General features: G+C 41.5%; 1 protein-coding gene across 1 annotated transcript; it reads left to right on the forward strand.

Annotated features, from left to right (window-relative positions):
- The first annotated feature begins 3,602 nt into the window (after nt 1-3,602).
- LOC120897668 (homeobox protein unplugged) lies at nt 3,603-11,268 on the forward strand. Its single transcript, XM_040302690.1, has 3 exons — nt 3,603-4,762; nt 9,496-9,734; nt 9,810-11,268. Exons 1-3 carry the CDS (start codon nt 3,814-3,816, stop codon nt 10,371-10,373), a joined length of 1,752 nt encoding a protein of 583 aa, XP_040158624.1. The 5' UTR covers nt 3,603-3,813; the 3' UTR covers nt 10,374-11,268.
- Nucleotides 11,269-15,988: the final 4,720 nt, after the last annotated feature.

A 15,988-nucleotide genomic window follows, 5' to 3' on the forward strand; every position in this document is an offset into this window, starting at 1 on the left:
TTCATGAGTAGTTCCAATACTGCCAAGATCAATTAGGGTTAATTATAAGTTCCAGAACCAATACAGGTAGAATATATGAACTAGCTATGATTAGATCCAGCATATGAATATCGATTCAGGAACTATTATAGCTCAATTATAGATTTGGCAATGATTTCAGAGTCCTTTCCTTGTTCAATTTACCACAGCCTATGCTTGAATTAAGAATCAGAATGTAAAAGCTTCTGTTTTCCATTAAAAATTTTCCATTCCGGAAGCTATTCAATGTTTACACTACACTATCCGGTCCACTTTAAACAAAACTAATTTGCATAATTGACTGCAACATGTGCGAAATGAACCATTCCTTTCCCACAGCCAAACCTATCCTGCAAAAAGCTTTCATGTTTTTTTTCTTCCCCTGCTCTGGTTTTTCCACTTTTCCCCGCGTCTGTTTCGTAATTGTTTTCAATATTTGATTAATTGAACAAGCATCGTTTATGTGAGTCCACTATTGATTTGAAAACATGGAAAAACATTCACCCCTTTCCCTCTTTGTCTATCCTTTCTCTCTCTCTCTCTCTCTCTCTCTCTCTCTCTCTCTCTCTCTCGCTTACTCATATTAATTGGTTCTTGGAAAGTGGTGGAAACTGATGGTCAACATATTCTCTTTTTTTATATACCTCGTGTGTCCGTTTTTCTATCGCACGATTGTTTGTTGCGCATGGTGGCTGGATAATTGATGTGTACGGCGAAACCGGGTGTAACCGGGTGGACAGCATCGTGTGTCACCACAACACGCGGAAAGTGCGGTACATTTGTAATCAATTAAAAGAACATAAGTACCCGCTAACCTTTTCTGGTTCCGCTTTCTGGTAGGTACGCACCGCAAGGTGAATTATAGGGTTTTCTACAGGACAGCAACTGGTACGGGTTTTTTTGATACTAAACTATCATTAGTGTGAAAGGGTTTTTGTACGTTGTTGTTTTGGGCATGTGCGAGAAAGTAGCAGGAGATCCTTAAAGGGTAATACAAATTACATGGTGCGGGCGAAAACCCACACACCCCTTTCTGTTGCAGTGGAAAAGGATAGGGTAAGGCTCCATGTAATTTGTAATTTCAATGTAAATAAGAATTATTAGCTTTCAAATACAATTGTTGAGTTTTTTTCTTGTTATAATTAATATTGATTAAGATTGATTGATAGTATTGATTTAAATACTTTTTATCATTATTTAGAACAAATCACCTAAACCAGTTAAAGTTGTCCAATTCGAATATGATAATAAGAGTAAAAATACAATAATAAGACAAATAACTCGAGATAAGGCAACTACAAGCAGAAAAAGCCGCGCAAAGAAGAATGCTGTTTATTATCATAAGATTTAAGTTTTTATTTAAATAGGAAAATGAGCCAATAAGCCAACCTAATTCTCTATAAAATGTGAAAAAAGAATAGGCAAAAGTTGGTACTCACGAGAGTTGTACCATTTAATTGGAAGTTAAACTTTCAACACCGTTTATCTAATGTCACTTCCGACCGATAATTAGATCATCATTAGCCGCATGACGTATATATTTTTTCTTTGGTTAAAAATAGTACCAAATGTGTATGTAGATTCTGTCCTGTGTTCATTGTGCAGTACGACGCTCGATAGAACGCTAAAATAACGGTCCCGTCTACCTTGTTTCCTAATACGAAGTATTGCTCCGCCCCTTTTTTCAACTCCATCTACGCGCACCTGCACTATGCACCAAGAAGGACAAAGCATACGGTACGTTGCACAGCTTTCCCTCGAAACAGCGCCACCTAACGGTCGGTCCCTACGTCTGGTAGTGCGGAAACGCGCGTGCGTGCGTATTTGCGTGAAGTAGGCGTAGGCTACTGCGTTGGATTGCGGCAGTAGTGAATGCATTTCCTACGACTTTTCCACAATCCTCGCCCGCAGAAGTGAAATTGCGGCCCCGTTTTGCTCGCGCTGTTTACTGTCAGCAACAAATTAGTGCTAAGCGCGGCTGGCATTGTGTGTCGAACAATTCCGCTTCCTTGGCAGGTCACTACAATGTTGTAGCCAGGACCGAAATTGTCTAGCAATTAAAAAGTCATTTTTATTGCTCGCTCGTTAGCTGGCAGTTCGTGAGGTGGGTATGGCACAAAAAAAAAAAAAAAATTATATTTGCACAGCACAGACAATGGTGGAGCTGCTGGAGACATACCGGGAGTGGTGTTTTGTTGTGTGTGTGTGAAATATTTATTTATCTGGTTACAGTACAAATAAACGGACCTAAAGATTGCTCAACATCCATGAATGAAAATGTTTAAGTATTTTGGTTAGGAGAGGCATTTATTTGACTTTATAATGAATTTTATTTTAATTTTATTTTTTGAATAATTAAACATACTATTCAAAGGTTTTGTTTCGACCATGAATTTAAAATTCAATTTAGTTCAAGTCATTCTGGTTTAATAATTGTTCATAATTCTACACATTTTTAGTACTATTTTTAGTATTCTTAGCGGTGGATTTTAAAATGTTTTTTATAAATTAAAATGTAAAATAAAATTTCTTTGCAATAAACGATTGGCAGGCTTCAAGTCAATCGTTTGATGAGGCTTTTTAAAAAAATATAATCAAATTTATTATTAATGTAGAAAACGCAATCATGTTTACATGTAACACTTATTCAGTACCTGTTTGATACACAATATTCTTTAACGGTTTAAATTATTCATGCGATGTTTTAATAGTTTAATTGAGAGACAATTTAATATAATAGAATTTATATTTAAGACCAAAATAAGGAAAAGTGTAGGTGATTTTGGGCAAACGAATATTAGGTATGCTCCATCGTGATATTATTGGTGGTAAAGCTTAAATTTTACTAAATAACATTAAATTCTAAATACTAAATTAAACTCTATCTATTATTTATATTTCACTAAATTAATATCATCAGCATCGTAGCAAAAAGGGAAGCATGGTAGATCGTTTTTGGGCAACCGAATGTTCATCTGATTCATCAAAAATAGAGAAAATTGCCATTCTTTCCTTCAAAAATCATTAAATACACTTCATCACAACTATCGATTGTCTTCTGCCTCCTTCAATTCATAAAAGAAAGTCACTCTCAATCCAACTGTTTCTTTTATAATTATTTCATTATTCTGCCCAATACGACATGTTTGCAGGAATGCTTTAATAAACCCACTCCTTTCCCTGGGCCACAAACACAAACGTTCACACTTTGGGCTCGCCAGAACAATCGACAATCGAAGGTCATTTAGATGAAGTCGTTATGTATTAAGTGTACTTTGTTCAAATCCCACTAACAACCACCATCGCTAAGAGTGTGTCTTTGCTGCGGTGTATGTACAAAAAAAAAAAAACCAACGAATCCATACCGCATTATCCTGCTCACAATGGAGGAGTGTCCTTCTAATTCGCTAACCGAGCTGGATCGAGAAAGAAACGGTACAACACCATGCCGCATACGATGCCGATGGTAGCGGAAAGGAAACGAATATATATGAATACGAATAGCAAGCCACAGCCAAGCAGCGTCCGCTGCAACAGCAACAGTCAGCCCGCCAGCGAGTCAGTCAGTCGAAAAGTTCCCTCCGCAAAGGGTCGTCCGATTGCGTGTGGCGCAGAGCGTGTTGCGTATGATCGTGTGCTGTGCAGAGTGTGTGTGTGTGTGTGTGTTTGTGCGTATTTTCCCTATAGTTTCATCCATTTCCTGTGCAGTGTATGTGGTGGTGTGTGAGTGACACTTCCCATTACCTATGCCGCGGTGATCAAGGATTTAAACGGGTTTAAAGCGGCACTGAAATCATGGATAAACTCTCCACCGTCCAGCCGGCACCGGTCGGGTCGGTGGTGTGTGGTGTGACGGACGTCAAGTTTTCCCGCCCCCTGCCCAGTTCCTCCTTCAGCATAGAGAACCTCATCGCGGTCAAACGTCGGCGTAGCGTGGGCGCTGGATCCTCCTCACCCGAGATCGATCCCGGCGATCATCATGGGTCGTGTTCACCGCCGGCAGCAGGACCAAACGTCCCACCCGGTTACGGTGGTCTCCTGCTGGAGACATCACAACAGCAGCAGCAGCAGCAACACTATCTAGCTGCGGCTGCTGCCGCCGGCTACAGTGCGGCTATGCTTTCTTTCAGCTCCTTTCCACCACTGTATCATCCGTGGAGTACGGGGCTGCCGACTGCTGGGCGCTATCTGTCCCAGGCAGCGAATGAAAAATTGTCCTCCCTTCTGTTTCACCACCACTCGAGTGGAGGAAATAAATCGCACCCGGGGGGGATCGAACCCTGCCCGGGGACGTACCCAGCGGCCGAACAGCCGTCGGGTGGTGGTGGTGTCCTACCGACGAGACCGTCCAGTCCGAGGGGTGCTCGAAGTGGCGATAAATTGTTCCCAACCGAGGTGGATCTGCTGTCGAAGGTGTACGCTGTCTACCATCACCAGCAGCAACAGCAGCAACAGCAGCAGCAACAGCCGCGCTACCTCACACCGTCCTCACCGGGCACAGGATATACTACTACTGGAGCAGCGTTGGAACCGAATGGCGTGAATCCTGGCACCGGGAATGGCCAACTCCATCACCAACCGCAGTCGCCGGACGAAACGATTGACCCGGGCAGTGACGGTGGGCCGGAGGATGAGGAGCGAACACGCCCGACCCTCGAGGACGGGGGCGAGAGCGCGGACGGGTCGGCATACAGCGATGACATTAGTCTGACACTTTCACCGTCCGGATGCGGCAAAACGACCGGTAAGTTATTAATGATGGGTCGAGTGAGTCGGCAGAAATGCGGTTTTTCTTTTCCTTGGAGTGCCTCTCGAGAGGAAAGTATCGACAGGGAAAGGGGTTGTTGTTGCTGGTTGCTGTGATTCAATCGAATGTGATTTGTCATGATTTAATTTGATTTGGTGCAATCGTCACTTTAAAGAAGGGTGGTTCTATTTTACTGTCGGAAGATAGTTGTTAGCGATGTGCTCCTTAGGATGTAGAAGCGGGTAGATTTAATTGATCAAAGGGCGATATCACCTCACTGAATTAAATCACACTTAAAGGGTGATGTTATCTGACTAATTATTTTAAAGGATATTTTGTATGTTTAATTCAGCGCAATGAAGGTAACGGACATGCTAGCTTGTGAGGCTTTCGAGATTTAATTCATTACCATGCACCTGAATGAGTCGTTCGAGTTGAGGACTGAAACTACGGGACCGTCGAATGGCTTTTAATTGCCGTTAATTCTGTGCGTGAAGTCGTAGCTAAACCAAGTAGGTTCGGGTGATGGGTCAACCAATATCACAGATTAGTTAGCGATTTGGTGTTCAATCAATTAGTTGAATAGGCGATATTAGGTATATCAGTCGCCCAAGTAAGGATAATGACGCCCTAAACGTGTTACTTATTATTTATTTCGGAGCCGTATTTTAATGAAAGAATAGTTGTTAAATTGAAAAAAAGGGAGTTAAAATTTTGTATTCACATTAAATTAATTTCTCGAATGTAATAAGACATTTCTTTAACAATATATATTAATAATCGCATCTTCGAGTGTATGTGGTATTGTTTTTTTTAAGATTTTGTAGAGTAGTGTGTAAGGAAAGAAGTCCCGTTTGTGTATATGTGTGCACCCAGGATGTAAATAGAATCACGTCCGGCGTTAAGAGGAGCAGACGTGTCTGCGTCTAATGGTATCCAACTGCTTTAAAAGAAGTGATCTACAAGTGATAACAATCTCAGATTTATCTTTAACAATCTCGGTTAGTTCGCTTCTAAGGAGGCTTCACAAGCCAGCTCAACACCATAAGCAAGAACAGTCAGGATCACTAAATTGATGGCACACACAACATTTTCGCTAGTCATTTGCAAGTATCTTGGCCAATTCTCAAGCTAGTCTTAATCTTTTGATGCCTTTTGATGGATACAAGATTTCCCATGATTGTTTTTGGTTGGTTTCTCGTAATTTTTGAACTTCATATACGATTTATTCACCGTTTCTCGTATATTTTTGGATCGTTCCCACGATTGATTGGTCAACCTATAGCATATAAATGATCCAAAAATCCAATGCATCATACAATGGAAAATATTCAAAACTTTTCGGAAAACTTCCAAAATAATATGGAAACCCTGTACATGTTTCAAGCTTCAATATAGTTTTTTATTTTATAATTAAAGATTATCATATTGTACTATTGTTGGTTCAAAATTTTCCATAAACACCATGATTAGACGACAAACAAGGTATAGCTAAGATTATGGCGGCATACGTACCTCATTCGTGATCCTAATCCTAGTTTTCATTAGCGATAAGGGTTACTTATCTTCTCAGGATATCATAAAATCATGAAAAATGACTGTTTTGGTTAGTATTAGTTTTGTAAAACTGATATGAATAATATCAAAGAAGTCTAATTAAAAATTGTTCATACAATCACATTTAGACACATTACGATTTACGAGCAATTTGTGAACGAAGTCAACTTGTGAATACGATACAGAGCGTAAACGATAATTTGAAATCCTATTCTGGTTTTATATGTTAAGCATTTCAATCCAGATTTTAAGGGTTTATTGTAAATTGCTTAGCATACAATTAGCCAATTTTAAACCTAAATAATTTTTTTTGGTTGATAGAGTCTTTAGCTCATATGACCAAAGTAATGACAACTTATAACTCTAAAAAAGACACTTTTAGCAAAAATTAAACTTTACGGGCATTACACGTTATTTGACAGTAAAATACACTGAATTTCATAGTATTTGTAATCTGAAGCACAATGTCCTTCCAAGGTACTCGATCGACCGCGAGCTGTCGAGATCCTTTAACCATCTTGCTATCGGATAAATTGTACGAACAACTGACATTTTACGCCTCCTTACCCTCTTGCTCTGCTTCATTTGCTATGCTCTTAATAGCAATTTTAACGTGCGTATAAACGAAGGGAAAATGTCCCAGCAGCAGCTGTCATGTACTGTTCCGGAAAACCTCCCACCAGCCAGCCAGCCAGCCAACCAACCGTCCATCGGTCCATCGTCCTTACGCTCGCATCCCTCGCCACCGGAAGGAGGGCGATAATATTCACTTAAACAGATTATGAATAATTTACAAACTGTTCAACCGCATCCCTCCCCCCCCCCAGTCTGTCCTGCCATTTCTTGCTGGCCTTCTTTCCTGGGGCCCCTATTTTTTAGCCACCGTTCGATCACGTGGCAAATCTCGGCGGGAAGGAATTATGATTTGATTACCAAGCGCACACACGCGACCGCAAAGTAAGTCTCTCTGTCCCGTCGTTGTTGTTGCGTTGAGCCTGCGGCCTAAATTGACTTTCATTGTAGGCGGTAATGAAAAGTGGCGCTTTTCTTGTGTGGCATCCCGTGAGTTTGTGATGCCGTGAGTCATTTGGCAGTCCGGTGACTGTTGTGGTGTCGTTTTTTTGTAGAGTTGAGTGTGTGGGTAGAGGGAGGGAAGCTGCGAGATAGGGAAGCGATATTTTGTAAGTGGTATGTGAAGGGGGAAGCAACTGCTTCAGGGGTGGACGTTTGTTTGGTCGGAAATGGGCAATGATTTTTCACGCACAGATTAGAGTTCAAGCATGGGTACAAATTGGTGGGATTACTGTTTCTTACGCTCGCAGCAGGAGGGTGTCTTTCTTAACCGCAGCAGAGCTATCAAGATGGTTTGTTTTGCTAAGTGATCAACGGTGGTGATTTCAAACTGTATGAGGATGTGTATTTTAAAGGGTGCGAATGTAACATGCAGGTGCCATGCTCCCAATAAAATTAATAAACTAAATTTAGACAGGGTATTTTGAAATAGATCATGCACGTGAAATGTAGTCCAATTCCCATGAGGACCGGACCGTCTGTGATACAAACCGATTTAGAATGCTTCTACTAGGCCAACTAGATTGTGATGATTGTTGTAAAATAAATAAATGAATAAAAAATAATACTAACAATAATAATAATAATAATAATGATAATAGTAATTATAATAATAATAATAACAATAATAATAATGATAATAATAGTAATAATAATAATAATATTAAAATACTAGTAATGGGCCTCTGGAGCGCACTCACGGTTCCAAATGGTTACTTCAAATTCGCTTCCGGCGTGAATAGAATCAGCGGATGACTCCGAACAACTTCGGTCGATTCTGACACCATAAGACTCCGGGACGATTCTGCGTGGTTCCGACTCCCAGAATCAGGCTGACTTCGGTTCGCTTCGAAAAATGCCAGTTGAACCTACTTTCCGGAAGCGATTCCTAAACGTTCGGAGGCAAATCACAGCCGATACCGGTATTTTTGGTCATCTTTGTTAACAGTTTATAGCCTAACTTATTAGCGTGTAATAGCGTGGTAGTTCATGTATAATTTTATGGAAATATTAAACTTTTTAATGTTCATCCCCAAGGTGTCTCTGACTTTGATGATGACAGTCTCAGTACTGGGCTTATATCCCGACTACGTTTACCTCCTGATCTAGATTCGAATCACACTAATGGTCTTAGCCAAATGTGTCAAACTCGTTTTTTTTTTGTGGGCCACTAGTTAACCCGAAAAAGCCTATCGCGGGACGCATATAGAACCCTCAGGGGCCGGCAGTTTGACATATCTGGTCTAAGTCATGGTCCTATCCTCTCTCCAATTGAGATTCTTTATAAAGTCTATTTTTTAAACATTAAATACTAGTTCCTGCTTTAACACTATTAAATTTAGTATTTTTTGTTATTGTGCAGCATTGCGTTGAAATGAATGTATTTGTGTGTGCTGAATATACAAATATTACAGGTTTATTGGTTTAGTACTATGGGTACTTAAATATCTACGGTTCGTAAACCTTCATTTATTTCAATTAGTTTTTAAATTCATTAGAAAAGGCGCCTAAGTATCATTGTTCCTATTTGTAAATGAATAAAAAAACAACAAGTAAAGAGGATAAATAATAAAATGCCTAAAATTTTAGATTAGAAATCATTTATTTCATTCCACATCGTCTCAGCCGGTATGTCGATAAACTAGTATTGAAACGTGCGAGTTAATCTTTTGAGTTTTACAGACTCTCTTATAGGCTAAAGCAGGTTTGTTTCATTATTTACATCTAGCCTAACTAACTCTCTTTGCTCGTGAAAACTCATAATCCCAAGTGTGGTATATATGTTCATTTTACCATTATTGTATGATGGTGTATTTTAAACATTTTGCCAAAACGCGGCACAATTAGACCAACAATTTGTTAGTGTTACTTGGGAACTCATCCAAATATTTGCAAAAAACTACGAAAAAGTTATATGTACCATTATCGTCTCTTTCTTTGGGAACAGTTCCTCCAGATGTTTTCTTGATGGAGATAAGATGAAGCAAGACAAGCACGATATAGTGATTTCGCTTCACTGACTTTTCCAGACAATCAATAAATTCCCAAATTGATTAATCTCTAAGCTTAAGTCTAATGTGTTACTTACTCTCTTTTTGCAGATCTCGGTGACAGCGACTCGGACGCCTGTTCCGAGGACGATTGCACACAAAACTCGTCCTCCTCTGGGCGGGCGGGTAAATCGGGCAGCGGTGCGGAAAACTCCAAATCCCGGCGCCGCCGAACCGCCTTCACATCGGAACAGTTGCTGGAGCTGGAGCGAGAGTTTCATGCCAAAAAGTACCTCAGCCTTACGGAGCGTAGCCAGATCGCGACCAGCTTGAAGCTGAGCGAGGTGCAGGTAAGTCGATTGATTGATGGAGCATTCTTTTGAGTCCTGTCGTTTAATTTAATTTTCATTTCCTTCCTGGTGTAGGTCAAGATCTGGTTCCAGAACCGTCGTGCCAAGTGGAAACGGGTCAAGGCGGGCCTCAATTCACACGGTCTCGGCAATCGCAATGCCAGTGGGTCCGGCACCGGTACACCCGGAACGGCGAACAAGATCGTTGTACCGATCCCGGTGCATGTGAACCGATTCGCTATCCGATCGCAGCACCAGCAGATGGAAAAGATGAACCTGGTTGGGCCAAAGGCGGAACTGAGGAAGGTTGACCTTGGGTTAGCGGAATCGGGCGGTTTCGAGCGTTTCGGGCTGAGCAAACACCTCTCGAAGGTGGTGCCATCCGCGGAAGTAACCAGCAACAGGGTGGAACCTCCGTTTCCAGCAGGACCTGCGCTACAAGCAGCACCAGCACCATCAGAGGGTGCCTCAAAGAGTTCCATCGAAAGTAGTGGTACAGGTGGTGGTGGTGTTGGTGGTGCAGGAACAGCAGGCATTGGAGTGGGGTTCCAGTTGGGTATGGGGGTGTGTTCACTTGCTGCCCCACCGCACAGTGCCTCCCACCCGGTCGCTCTCGTTGTTAATCCGAAAACATTCTAAAATATGTACAGTACGTGATCGGGAGACGGAAGAAGCACTCCACTGTCTCTCACACTAATTGTAGTTTTGTGACATAGCAACGATTAACTCTAACCCATTCTCTCGTTGGGAGCGGGGTTCTGTGATGGTGATGAAAAGGAAGTGAAATAATGCATCCCTCAGTTCAATTAAAGTGTGTGCAGACTTATTGGTGTTGTGTTGCAATTGCACAATTAACAACAGGAACAAGTACATCATGATGATAAATACTGAGTTCGTTGCCGAGTTCGAAGCTGCTGGTGTGTACAATTCACTCAAAATGAACATCATTTTCCCCGTTTTTAAATCAACGCTAATTGCTGTGGCATTAAGTGCATTGAAATGATTAAATAATAAACTTAAGCCACACAAACTGCAGCTTCCGGCATTGTGCTGTGAAGTGTAATAGGTGGCGATGGTGGTATTAAATGTACCACACTGATTACTTAAATTGATGAACAAGTAAGGGTTAGAAGTGATCAATTGTGGGTTGAATTTTTTTAAACAACCCTTTTTTGTTTGATTTGAAGATATTTTAGTTTCGTGAATGTTAATTAATGTTCAATTATTACGAAAGTTTCTATTTGAAATAATTATTGTCCTTCTATTTTCGGGGAGCTAGTCACACCAGTTGAAAAGAATTACTTATCAAATTGTATATAAAAAGAGTAATCCAAATTAAAAAAGAGGGAAAATACAACAAAAGCAATAAACTGTTCAGTAAAAAAAAAGGATAAAAATGGAGCACTTCTACGAGATGTACACACTGGAAAGCAAATCGAAGAAAATGATAACAAAAAGCCATACAAAAGTAAGCTAAGTAACGTTAAACACGTGTAAGAAATGTTAAGAGATGTAAGAAAACAATAAAAAATGAAATCAATACGAAAATTTACGGAAAAGTATAAAATTATGAGTTTTAAATTGGGAAAAGAAAAACGTTTAAATCATTAAACTGCCAATTAACCATGTGTAACGAGCTCGAAAAAGCAAAAAAAAAAACTGTCGCAAACCAACTGGATGAGGAAAGGGCAAACACTGCTTTACCCCATGTACTATACATATAAATTACCATGAGGCATAATTAATCCACACATTAAGCCCTGTTCGGGGCAGAAACGCCATTGCTTTCTTTCCTACGAAACGACAATTCCTAGCCCGCCCATACCATTCAACCGATATGTTGGGATTTTGTTTTCCACCGTTGAGTTAACGCAATCGGGTTGCGAGATTTCGGGGCGGGATTGTTCGTTCGCTCGCCTCGTCCATTTCCCGCGGCTGCTGCAGTGTGATTACATTAATTGTTGCCCCCTTCATGATTTTGTTCCTTGTTACCCCGTCGAGCGCAAGCCTGCCTGTGCGTAGCTGTGCGAGAGAGTGTGCGTGTTTTTGCGCATCATAATTGTCGGTTTATGTGTGTGCGTCTGTGCTCTTCCCAACAAATCGGTTAAGAAAACACCTCATCCCGGCGCCGGCAGAACGATCCTTGCGTGCGTGGCGCAGCTTGTGTACAGAGCGGGAAGCAATAAGCCAGGATAACAAGGGCATCGATTAACGTACGGCACGTAAAGTCAACAGATTCTAGTGGCGTGACTAAGTGGGACAATTTCACGCACCAAATTGTGGCCTTTTGTGGCTTAGGGCAACCGGGAAGAAAGTGCTTTCTGTGTGTATGTGCTCTCTCTGTTTCTTTCTCCCTCTCTCTCTCTCTCTCTCTCTTTTGGTCTGAGATTTTTCCACCATTCACCAAAGAATGGCTCCTTTCTCTCCTGTACGCACCGTTGCTATGGCTCCATGGGTTGCTACGGCTGGATGTGGTAGGGTCGTCCTACACAACCCCTTAATCACTCGCCCCCTGTTACCGGTAGCTCATTCATTATCCCAGGTGTCTCACGCCTTTTGCCTGTTCGTGGCATTATTGCATAAGGCACACACACACACCTCGGCAAGGCAAAAGCCAAAAAGGCACCATTGTGCCCTATTGTGCGCAGAGATACAATAGCAACGAACTGAACAACAACGGTTAACGTTTCGTTGGCGTTGGAGAACCGAGGACCGAGGGCGCGGCACCGAGCAGCCGGCTGGTTTGATGTGGGATTGCTGCCACTCCAGGGTCCAGGCGTGTCATTGCGAGGCTGTTCCGACGACACCGATGACACCGATTAGGAAAAAAGGGGATTGATCCTACACGAAGCCTGGCAAAGCTGACGTTTAGGTGAAATGACACGGGCTTTCGGCACCGTTCCGGCTAGTTCTATCGCTGACTGCCTTCCGAACCCCATTGTTGTGTCTGATCATAAAAAATAGCTACGTTTGTTTTAATACAGCAAACTGCAGATAATTGTCGTTTTTTTTCCTCTTCCACTTATTTAATGTCATATTTTGGGCACTTTCTTTGCGCACTTTGAAAAAACGACGACCGGGTGTGTAAGTAAATTGAACACTCATGTGAAACTCAGTGCCTTCACTGTCATCGATCGTCGATCAATCAAAACAGGCTGAGAGTTTGAAATAATGAAATAAGACGAAACAGGATAATAGTAATCAATTTGAAACGCTGAAAAGCACGTTCGCTTGAGCACAAAGAGGAAGGAGAAAATAAAGGATGAAAAGCTGCATTTTCAGTGTTATTGCACAACATTGCAAAGGGGTTAGGGCAGTGTGATTTGAGCAATGTGCAATGTGGACAGTTGAGTGGGAAAGTTTGAAATGAACTATTTTAACAAGGGGCTCAACAGAGACTGGCGTTGAATGGGATTGATCGATTGTTTTTAATGTTTAAAATAAAACACAGTTGAACTAAACACATTTCCCCTTTATTGATCATGTTCTAAGTAATCAGTCGACCATATTGATCGCAGATGCTTATAAAATTCCTGAAATTAGAATCAAATGTTGCTTGCAAAGGCAGATAATAGCTGTAAAAGAAATTTTGCTCGTTTTTTGTATAATAAAACTATACATTGTGTTGTCTAATGCCACTGTCGGTAACATGAAAGGCTCCACCAATTAAATCCTAGAAGTCACAACAACATCCCCCCCTCCCCCCCCGGTCACCCTTCTTTTTCGCACGGATCCCAAAACATTAAACAAACCCCCATTAACTGTTTGCCGAAATGAAACGGAAAGCTGTCAAATCAAACGAACCGTTCTGGGAGAAGGCGGCACTGCTAAAACGGATCAGCAAAATCAAAGACACAATTAATGGCACTGCCAGCAATGTGTCGGAAATATAGTGAAAAGTATATGAACCCCAACGTGATTATCCTTTGTCAAGCGGCAGGACCACCGACTGCAGTGGGAATTTTGAAAGCGAAACCCAAACCGTACCAAAAAGGTTCCGTATTACACTTGATGCCAGATGGTTCGCATATGTGCGCCACGGCAACAGTAAACGCGCATCGTTTGAAGATGTGCGATGTGTGCGTAGTGGAAGGGTTTTATGGTCAATTTGTGGTTTTAGCACATTGTTAGAGAGGAGTGAGTTATTTTCTCCCTTTGCTTTGTTTGCTTTTTTAAAACAACTAAATATCTCCGTGATCAAACCTTTTTCTCGTATTTGAATACGATCATGGGAATCAGGACAGCAAATACAAAACCTTCAGGCCACTCATCCTCAAACCGATCATGCAGCTCGAAACTCCCTATCGTACGAAGTCATCAATTTATTAAACGAAATGAAACAATCTGTGAGGTGAATTAAGCAGTTTCAACAGCAGCAGCAATCCCGGATGGCCGATCTTTTGCAGTGGGATAGCGAGAGCATATATAAAAGAGCATACCGCACATGTGGAGGGGGAGGACTGCGGTTACTGCACCTTTCATGATTTGATATATCGGGTGACGTATCGTTAAAAATCAATCAATAAAGCAATCGTATAAATCGTGCACGATTACGTGAGCTGCGTGCGATTGCTGGCTTAGCTGCGATCACGCATTCCACGATGGGAGCGATCGGTTTTTCGGGAGTTGCAAGAATTAATTGCAACAGCAAATTGAATTTGAGCACTGTTTTGGTACACCGAAAGCAACCTTAGGATGTCAGTTGCATTGGTGTGGTGCGTGTTTGCAAATTACTATTGATAATGGCCTTTAAATGTGGAATGTTTCGACATGAATTCGTGCGATGGAATGAATTGCCAGAGAGCTTCGAGAGGTTTCGGTACCAAGAAGAAGAGCTGAATGGATTGATCATGATAATGTCTTTTTAACAAATTTATAGTACTGATGTTGAGGTATCAGTTTAGTCTCTCTGACTATAAGACTATAAGACTATAAGTTTGACGTTGAAGCACTATAATATATCGTTTAGGACGGTTAGAAGCAGTAAAAACGTGGGTAAAACTATCATCAAACTAACGAAACGGCACGAGATGATTTTTAAATAGATTTTTAGACAAATTAATCAGCATAGATGAATCACAAATCATGTATAATAATCTTATAGTGCAGATTTTTTGTTGAGCTAGAATAAGCATTTTTAAGAATGCTAGTCTCGTAAGCCTATATAAGCCGGCATTTCCACGTAGTACGTTTCGCCAAATAGAAGAAAAGAATATCTTTATAGATTAATGTCTCTTAGGAGATCATTTAAAGATCGTTGATTCGTTCATGATTTAGAATTCTCCAAAGAATCTTGACTCTTTTTTGCTATGAAAATCGTTTTATATCCATTGGAAATTGAAATAATGTATGACAATCCTGTATATTGTTAAATTTCTGGCTTACAAACTGCGACCGATGCATGTTGGTAGCATACACAGCTGAACATGCTGAAGCTGAAGTCAACCCCTAAAAAAGATCAATTACGATCGAACATCAGCACCAAATAATTCACTTCCACATGGCCATAAATTAAACTCAGGTCGCAGAAATGAAATCACCCCGCTGAACATAACACCAAACACCAATTTTAAACGCTAAATAAATCCAGCACACTTCCACACCAGGGCCAGTTTTGGGTGCAAAGACCACAGGACACACTTTCCCCCTTGCACACAGGGCGAAAACTCTCATCAAATCAACGGCAGCGTGTATCCCGCGGTGAGGATAAACAGCTATGGCAAATAAAAAAAGCAAATTGCTTTACCCAAAAGCGATACACCCGCACACACACACCCACTTACACACAAACACACATCAGGAGTCCAATATGATTGTCCTGCCCGTGCTGGACCGTGCTGGAACTGGATCCGTTCATATGCGCATCGTCGCCGTTGATGGGAAGTGCAGAAACCGCTGACAACTGCTCTATTCACAGCTTCACCCTCCCTGGGCGAAGGACTTGGGAAAAAATCGAATCCGAGGAAGTCAAACGGAAACGGAAGTCAGTAATCGATGTGGTGAGTAAGAGGGGGGGGGATCGAACGAATTAAGACGGCGAGCCCCGTGCGAGGGGAAGCGCAGCGGTACAAGCAAGCAATAAAAAATCTCATCCACATCATGTGCACAAAACCGGACCGGCATAGGATGGACCCGGGAACCCGGGTTGCAGCGAATAGCAAACGGGCGATGTAATAAAATTTCCCTTTGTCATCATACAAACTAATGACTTTGGGCACGCCTCTGAAAGTTTGGATGCGAGCGTGGAAAACTCT

The sequence above is a fragment of the Anopheles arabiensis genome, chromosome 2, assembly GCF_016920715.1.
Source record: "Anopheles arabiensis isolate DONGOLA chromosome 2, AaraD3, whole genome shotgun sequence".
Lineage (NCBI taxonomy): Eukaryota > Metazoa > Arthropoda > Insecta > Diptera > Culicidae > Anopheles > Anopheles arabiensis.

Excerpts from the sequence above, each read along its gene's own strand:
- LOC120897668 (XM_040302690.1), top strand. The coding sequence starts at position 3,814 with ATGGATAAACTCTCCACCGTCCAGCCGGCACCGGTCGGGTCGGTGGTG. Across the intron at positions 4,763-9,495 it reads CGGATGCGGCAAAACGACCG|ATCTCGGTGACAGCGACTCG; the intron begins GTAAGTTATTAA and ends CTCTTTTTGCAG. Across the intron at positions 9,735-9,809 it reads TGAAGCTGAGCGAGGTGCAG|GTCAAGATCTGGTTCCAGAA; the intron begins GTAAGTCGATTG and ends TTCCTGGTGTAG.